Source organism: Pyrgilauda ruficollis, unplaced genomic scaffold (genome assembly GCF_017590135.1).
Source record: "Pyrgilauda ruficollis isolate IOZ18807 unplaced genomic scaffold, ASM1759013v1 scaffold148, whole genome shotgun sequence".
In the NCBI taxonomy this organism is placed as follows: Eukaryota; Metazoa; Chordata; class Aves; order Passeriformes; family Passeridae; genus Pyrgilauda; species Pyrgilauda ruficollis.
In genome coordinates this window covers 778,286-786,096 of record NW_024513432.1, presented here as the reverse complement: position 1 = coordinate 786,096, position 7,811 = coordinate 778,286, and the positions used below count along the sequence as shown (strand labels likewise).

Below are 7,811 nucleotides of genomic sequence, written 5' to 3'. Positions count from 1 at the left end.
TGGGCACGGGGGTGTGGGGCAGGGTGAGGGGTGCCGGGGAAGGGAATTTGGGGACAGGGTTACCTGGGCTCCTGTGACAGCAGCGGTGGCCGAGCACGGCCGTCCCCAGGAGAAGGGCGGTGCCCCCCAGGCCCCCCAGGAGCGGCCAGAGCAGCGCTGCAAGCACAGCCCGCCAGGGTCACCCCGGCCCCGGGACACCGACACGGGGCTGGAGGGCGCAGCAGGGACAGCGGGGACACGTTTACCTGCCTGATGTCCTCCGAGAGCTGCTGCGGGGAGGGGAAAGAGTCAGAGATGTCCCTGTCCCTGTCCCTGTCCCTGTCCCTGTCCTGTCCCTGTCTCTCCTCAGTGTGGCCACCCAAAACCCCCCAGGATTCTCCCCCAAGGGACCCCACCCGCCCTGCTGGTGACCCTCACTGACCCCCCAAGCCCCTCAGAGGTGCCACCTCCCCGTGCCCTCCTGCCCCCCGCAGTCCCAGCAGTACCGGGAGCCCCGGGCAGTCCCAGCAGCCCCGGGCAGTACCGGGAGCCCCGGGCAGTACCGGGAGCCCCGGGCAGTCCCAGCAGCCCCGGGCAGTACCGGGAGCCCCGGGCTGCCCCGGGCAGTACCGGGAGCCCCGGGCAGCCCCGGGCAGTCCCAGCAGCCCCGGGCAGTCCCAGCAGCCCCGGGCAGTACCGGGAGCCCCGGGCTGCCCCGGGCAGTACCGGGAGCCCCGGGCAGCCCCGGGCAGTCCCAGCAGCCCCGGGCAGTCCCAGCAGCCCCGGGCAGTACCGGGAGCCCCGGGCAGTCGCGGGCAGTACCGGGGGTGACGCGGAGCTCGGTGCCGTTGCCGGTGGCGGTGCCGTGCCGGGGGATCTCGAGGGTCACCCTGCAGACGTAGCTGCCGCTGTCGTTGCCCCGCACCTGCGGGAGGCTGAGGGTGGCCCGGGGGGGGTGCCAGGCCAGCTGCGCCCCCCGGGCACGGCAGGGACAGGGGAACGGGGACAGCGGGGTGCCAAAGCGCAGGCGGGTGGCGCAGAGCACCCCGAGCCCCCCGCCCCTCACCCACTCCATCCGCAGCAGGGCCCCCCCCTCGGCCACCTCCACCTGGCACGCCAGGGCCACCGTGTCACCCGCTGTCACCTGCAGCTCGCCCGGCTCCTGGGTCACCCGCAGGGCGCCCGCTGTGGGGACAGCCCCGGGGTCACAGGGGGATGGATGGAGCCCCCACAGCCGGCGGTTCCCCAGGACCCCCGTGGGGTGGGGGACGGGGACGCTCCAGGCTCGCTGCTCACCTCTGTCACCTCTGACCACACCCTCCATCCTGTCCCCCTGCCACGGCCGCGTCACCCACCTCTGTCCCCATGTGTGTCCCTCCCTCTGTGTCCTCAGCCCCTCTCTGGTCTCCCCCTCAGGACAGATGTCCCCCCTCACCCCAGCTGTCACACAGCCTGAGCCCTGTGCCCCCCCAGTGTCCCCTGGGTGGCCTGTCCCCAACCCCACAGCACAGCCACAGGGTCCCAGGCACTGTCCCCACTCAGCCTTGTCCCCCACTCACCTCCAAGGAGGGGGATGAGGACCCTGAGCTGCCACATCCCCCCTGCGGGGCCAGCCCAGCCCCCCCCTCCGAGGGGCCGTGTCCCCGGGGGGGTCTCAGTCCCCACGCTGTCCCTGTCCCCAAAGCGCCACTGTCCCCAAAGCCTCCTAGCCCTGCGTCACCCGTGACACTGTGACACTGTGACACTCTGACACTGTGGCTTCCGGCCCTGTGGTACGGGTGAGGTGACAGGGACAGAGAGCGGGACCAGAGTGGGGGCAGAGATGGGGACGTGGGTGGGGGCTGGGGACGGGGATTGGGGCACGGATGGGGCAGAGGTGGGGATGGGGACAGGGAGGGGGAAAGGGACTGGGATGGGGACAGGGATGGGGACAGGGATGGGGACAGGGATGGGAACAGGGATGGGGACAGGGATGCAGGAATGGAGACAGGGATGGGGACAGGGATGGGGACAGGGATGGGAACAGGGATGGGGACAGGGATGCAGGAATGGAGACAGGGATGGGGACAGGGATACAGGACACCATCCTGAGCAAGGACAGGTGACAGCACATCCTCAGGCTCCACCTTGATCCTGGAACCGCTCCAGCCTGTGGAGGAGCCCCGTGGGGACCTCCTGTGACCCCCCCAGAGCAGGGGGACCCCTCCTGCCCCCCAGGGTGGCCTGGGGCGTTCAGGCTTCCTGGGCTGGGACCCCCCCACGCACTGTGACAGTGTCCCCACCGCCCCCCCCGGGGTGACAATGTTCCCCCCCTCCCCTCGCCCCTAGCCCTGACCCGGCGCCCCCCAACCCGCGGCCGGCCCGGAATGGGAGACCAGGTACGGCCCGAGCCCCCCGGGACCGGCAGGGCACCGGGACACCGAGGGGGAACCGGGAGAGGGAGAGTGAGGGGATGGAGCGGGGGGGATGGAGGATGGAGAGGGAGGGATGGAGGGAGAGGGGATGGACGGGTGGAGGGAGGGATGGAGGAGGGAGGGATGAAGAAGGAGAGATGAAGGAAGAAGGGCCCGAGGGATGGAGGAAGGAGTGATGGAAGGAGTGGGGATGGAGGGAGGAAGAGGAAGGAAGGGATGGAGGAAGAGGGGATGGAGGGATGGGAAAGAGGGAGGGAGGGAGGAAGGAAGGGATGGAGGAAGAGCGGATGGAGAAGGAGGGATGAGGAGCGCAGGTGTGGAGGATGCAGGGCTGAGGGGCTCAGGGTGGCCCCGGAGGAAGGAGGGGCACGGCGGGCAGCGGGGCTCGGCACTGGCACACTCACACTCACTCACTCACACTCACACACTCACACTCACACTCACATTGCCAAGTCATCGCCCCGCCATGCCGGCTGCCCGCGGTGCCCGGCACGGCCCGGCACGGCCCGGCACGGCCCGGGGGCAGCGGGAAAGCCGCGGGCACTGACGGCCGCTGCAGGGCGCCGGGCAGGAATCTCTGCGCAAGATCATCACCACCCTGGCCGTGAAGAATGAGGAGATCCAGAACTTCATCTACTCCCTCAAGCAGATGGTCCAGAACGTGGAGGTAGCCCCGGCCCCCGCCCCCCGGGCCCCGGGCCGGGCCCGCTCGGCTCAGGCCCCGCTTGTGCCCAGGCCAACTCGGCGCGGGCGCAGCAGGACCTGGAGGCCGAGTTCCAGTCGCTCTACGCGCTGCTGGACGAGCTCAAGGAGGACATGGTGATGAAGATCAAGCAGGAGCGAGCCAGCCGCACCTACGAGCTGCAGGTGAGCCCCGGCCCGCAGCTTCCCCCGGCACGGAGCCCCCCAGCCCGGAGCCCCCTCTGGCCCGGAGCCCCCCAGGCCTGAAGCCCCTCCTGGCCCAGAGCCCCCCATGGCCTGGAACCCCCCCCATCCCGGAGCNAGCCCCTGGAGCCCCCCCGGCCCCTGGAGCCCCCCCAGCCCCTGGAGCCCCCCCCGTTCTGGAGCCCCCCGGCCCCTGCAGCCCCCCGCTGCCCTGAGCCCTCCCTCCCGGGCAGGCCCAGCTCAGGGCGTGTTCCAAGGCCCTGGAGAGCTCCGAGGAGCTGCTGGAGACGGCCAACCAGGCCCTGGGCACGGCCAACCACCAGGACTTCTCCCAGGTGGGTCCCCACGGTGCTGGGGGTGGCCCTGCCTGGCTGTCCCCACCCTGGGGTGTCCTGACCCCCCCTTGCCACCCGCTGGATGCCACCCCGGGCTGGGCACCCCCTTTCTCTGTGCTGGGCTGGCTGTGCCTGGATGGGAGCGGGGTGAGCCCAGGGCCCCCCGGCTGCTGACACGGAGGGGCACCATGGCAGGGGCACGGGGGGCACACAGGATGCTGTGCCAGGGGTGCTGAGCCAGGTGAACCACTGAGGGATGCAGGGATGCTCTGGCATGCTGTGGGGTGCAGGGATGTTCAGGGGTGCTCTGGGATGATCTGCAATGCTCAGGGATGATCAGGGATGCTCTGGGATGCAGGGATGCAGGGATGCTGTGGGGTGCTCTGGGATGCTCTGGGGTGCTCTGGGATGCTGTGGGGGGCAGGGTGCTGTAGGGGGCAGGGTGCTGTAGGGGGCAGGGATGCTGTGGGGTGCAGGGGTGCTGTGGGGTGCAGGGATGCTGTAGGAGGCAGGGATGCTGTGGGGTGCAGGGTGCTGTGGGGTTCTCTGGGATGCTGTGGGGTGCAGGGTGCTGTGGGGTGCAGGGATGCTGTGGGGTTCTCTAGGATGCTGTGGGGTGCTCTGGCATGCTGTGGGGGGCAGGGATGCTGTCCCTGCTGGGTGCCACAGCTGCTGCAGGTCCTGCATGTGCCCCCTGTGCCCGGCTCTGCTGCCTCACTGCTGCTTCTCTTCTCTTTCCCTCTGCGCTCACAAGGCGGCCAAACAGATCAAGGATAGGTACGGCCCCCCGAGCCCCCCACCCACTAACCCCTGCTACTCCTCCTCCTCTTCCTCTCCTCCTCCTCCTCCTCCTCCTCCTCCCAGCCAGGGCCCCACAGGGGTGGTCCCAAGGTGCTGGGGTGGTCCCAAGGTGCTGGGGTGGCCCTGTGGGTGTGGGGTGGCTGTGCCCACCCTCCCCGGGGCCAGGCAGGGCAGGGGGGTGCCCACCCCCCCTGAGCCCTGTCCCCTGTCCTGGCACAGTGTGACGATGGCTCCGGCCTTCCGCCTGTCGCTCAAGGCCAAGGTCAGTGACAACATGAGCCACCTGATGGTGGATTTCGCCCAGGAGCGGCGCCTGCTGCAGGCCCTGGCCTTCCTGCCAGGTACTGCCAGGGCAGGGGGGCACGGGGGACAGGGCAGGGCACGGCCAGCCTGGCACCGGGGCGGGCGTCACAGGATGGGGCAGTGCCAGGCCTGGGGTGCCTTCCCGGAGGGGCAGGAAGGTGCCAGGGATGGGGGCGGGGATGAGGGGTTGGGTGCTGTGCCCAGGGGAGCAGTGGGGGCCGTGCTGGGGGTCTCTGGGTGCCACGGGTGGGGTCCCCAGGGATCCCACGGGTGCCACACCTGAGGTCTGTGATTTGCCGAGCCCGTGGGGTCTGGGGGAGCCCTGGGGGTGCCCGGGAGTGCTGGGGAACCCCTGTGTGGCAGGGAGGGGGGACACTGGCACGGCTGCTCCTGCGGGCAGTGCCCAGCGCCCCCGAGATCGACCTGGCGGAGTCGCTGGTGGCCGATAACTGTGTGACCCTGGCCTGGAGGATGCCCGACGAGGACAGCAAGATCGACCACTACGTGCTGGAGTACCGCAGGACCAACTTCGAGGGGCCCCCCCGTGCCAAGGAGGACCAGCCCTGGATGGTCATCGAGGGCATCAAGGGCACCGAGTACACCCTCACTGGTGAGGCACAGGGGTGCAGGCGGGCGCTGGGGCTGCCCCAGGCTCTGCAGGGGACACGGGGGTGGCAGTGCCCTCCCGGTGCCGCAGCCTGTGACCCCGCTGTGCCCGCAGGGCTGAGGTTTGACATGAAGTACATGAATTTTCGGGTGCGGGCGTGTAACAAGGCGGTGGCGGGCGACTTCTCCGAGCCGGTCACTTTGGAGACCAGAGGTGGGTGCTGGGGGTGGCAGGTGCCCGTGTCCCCCCCGTGCCAGCCCTGCGGGGTGCTGGCCAGGCACGGGGGGCCCGGGGCACTGCTGACAGGGGCTGTCCCCAGCGTTCATGTTCCGGCTGGACGCCAGCACGTGCCACCAGAACCTGCGGGTGGAGGAGCTGAGCGTGGAGTGGGACGCCACGGGCGGGAAGCTGCAGGACGTCAAGGCCCGTGAGAAGGATGGCAAGGGCAGGACGGCCTCCCCTGCCAACTCCCCTGCCAGGTAAGGCCACCCCCGGGCCCCCCACACGGCCCCCGGGCCGGGCAGTGCCAACCCTGCCCTGTCCCTGTGTGCCAGGGTGGTGCAGTCGCCCAAGAGGATGTCCCTGGGCCGCGGGGGCCGCGACCGCTTCACCGCAGAGTCCTACACGGTGCTGGGTGAGGGGGCACCCGGGCTGGGGTGGGGGCACCCAGGCTGGGGAGTTTGGGCACCCTGGCTGGGGTTTGGGCACCCTGGGTGGGGTTTGGGCACCCAGGGATGGGGGGGTTTGAGCACCCTGGCTGGGGTTTGGGCACCCGGACTGGGGGTTTGGGCATTAAGGGGTGTGGGGGTTTGGCACCCTGGGTGGGATTTGGGCACCCGGGCTGTGGGTTTGGGCACCCAGGCTGGGGGTTTGGGCACCCTGGGCTGGGGTTTGGGCACCTGGGCTGGGGGGTTTGGGCACTCTGGCTGAGGTTTGGGCACCCAGGCTGGGGGGTTTGGGCACCTGGCTGGGGTTTGGGCACCCGGGCTGGGGGTTTCGGCACACGGGAGTGTGCGGGGTTTGGGCATTAAGGAGTGTGGGGGTTTGGGCACCCTGGGTGGGGTTGGGCACCCAGGGGTGTGGGTGACGAGGGGGCACGGACTGAACAGAGCCCAGGGGGCGATTCGGGGGGCCAGGGGCCGCCCCCGGCGGGGTGGGCACAGCACGGGCACGCCGCGGGTGCCCGGGCAGAGCCGTGGCCGTGCCCCAGGGGACACCCTGATCGACGGCGACGAGCACTACTGGGAGGTGCGCTACGACCGCGACAGCAAAGCCTTCGGCGTGGGCGTCGCCTACCGCAGCCTGGGCAAGTTCGACCAGCTGGGCAAGACCCCCGCGTCCTGGTGCCTGCACCTCAACAACTGGCTGCAGGTCAGCTTCAGCGCCAAGCACAACAACAAGGCCAAGGCGCTCGACGTGCCCGTGCCCGACTGCATCGGCGTGCACTGCAACTTCCACGAAGGTGGGGCTGGGCTGGGATCAGATGGGATGGGATGGGATGGGATGGCACCTTCCTGGGCACGGGCAGCTCCCTGGGCACGGGCACGTCCCTGGGCATTGGCACCTCCCTGGGCATTGGTACCTCCATGGGCACTGGCAGCTCCCTGGGCATTGGTGCCTCCCTGGGCACTGGCATCTCCCTGGGCACTGGCACCTCCCTGGGCATGGGCATCTCCCTGGGCATTGTCACCACCATGGCATTGTCACCTCCATGGGCATTGGCAACCTCAATGGACATTTTGTCACCTCCATGGCCACCACTGTGGGCATTGGCACCACAATGGGCATTGGCACTGCCGTGGGTACCGGTGTGGCCATTGTCATCACCACGGCCATTGGCACTACCATGGGCACCAGTGTAGCCATTGGCACCTCCCTGGGCATTGGCACCTCCACTGCCACCACCATGGGCATTGTCACCACCGTGGCAATTGTCCCCACCATGGCCATTGTCACCACCATGGCCATTGTCACCACCATTGTCCCCGCCATGGCCATTGTCACCCCCCGGGGCCCTGTGCCTCCCCCGTGCCCACCTGTGCCCCCTCCCCCAGGTTTCCTGTCCTTCTACAACGCCCGCACCAAGCAGCTGCTCCACACCTTCAAGACCAAGTTCTCCCAGCCGGTGCTGCCGGCCTTCATGGTAAGAGGGGGCAGCGCTGGGGGTCCCGGGGGGCTGCCAGCGCCGCGCTCTGAGCCCCCGCTGTGCCCCCAGGTGTGGTGTGGCAGCTTCCAGGTGACGTCGGGGCTGCAGGTGCCCAGCGCCGTGCGGTGCCTGCAGAAGCGCAACAGCACGGCCAGCAGCTCCAGCCTGCCCTGAGCCGGGGGTACCCCCCGTGCCCCCCCGGCGCTGCCCACGGCGCTCTGCCACCCCCGGGGCTGCCCACGGCCCCCCCGCTGCGTGCCCCCCGCCTCGCCGGGGGTCGTTGCCCCCCCCCAGCACCGAGAGCTGCTTCTGGCCTGGAGAATAAATTGGGATGCGGGTGT

At 69.9% G+C, this 7,811-nt stretch overlaps 2 protein-coding genes across 3 annotated transcripts in view; one reads left to right on the top strand and one right to left on the bottom strand.

Annotated features, from left to right (window-relative positions):
• The window catches only part of TMIGD2 (transmembrane and immunoglobulin domain containing 2), a 2,541-nt gene extending 718 nt beyond the window's left edge, over window positions 1–1,823 (bottom strand). The window contains exons 1-4 of the mRNA XM_041460738.1: window positions 1,539–1,823; window positions 802–1,164; window positions 246–269; window positions 64–156 (exon numbers count right to left, since the gene is read on the bottom strand). Of these exons, the coding sequence (XP_041316672.1) occupies window positions 64–156; window positions 246–269; window positions 802–1,164; window positions 1,539–1,575 (517 nt within the window). The 5' untranslated portion in view covers window positions 1,576–1,823. The remainder of the gene's footprint in view (window positions 1–63; window positions 157–245; window positions 270–801; window positions 1,165–1,538) is intronic.
• Window positions 1,824–2,336: 513 nt separating this feature from the next.
• FSD1 (fibronectin type III and SPRY domain containing 1) lies at window positions 2,337–7,811 on the top strand. Of its 2 annotated transcripts, XM_041460771.1 has the most exons (13): window positions 2,337–2,357; window positions 2,953–3,060; window positions 3,129–3,260; window positions 3,512–3,613; window positions 4,368–4,390; window positions 4,634–4,755; window positions 5,118–5,327; window positions 5,439–5,537; window positions 5,644–5,803; window positions 5,879–5,958; window positions 6,535–6,786; window positions 7,379–7,467; window positions 7,540–7,811. In XM_041460771.1, exons 1-13 carry the CDS (start codon window positions 2,346–2,348, stop codon window positions 7,642–7,644), a joined length of 1,494 nt encoding a protein of 497 aa, XP_041316705.1. In that variant the 5' UTR covers window positions 2,337–2,345; the 3' UTR covers window positions 7,645–7,811. The 2 variants fall into 2 exon arrangements, with proteins under 2 accessions (XP_041316705.1, XP_041316706.1); XM_041460772.1 differs by lacking the exon at window positions 4,368–4,390 and having other exon boundaries at window positions 4,634–4,676.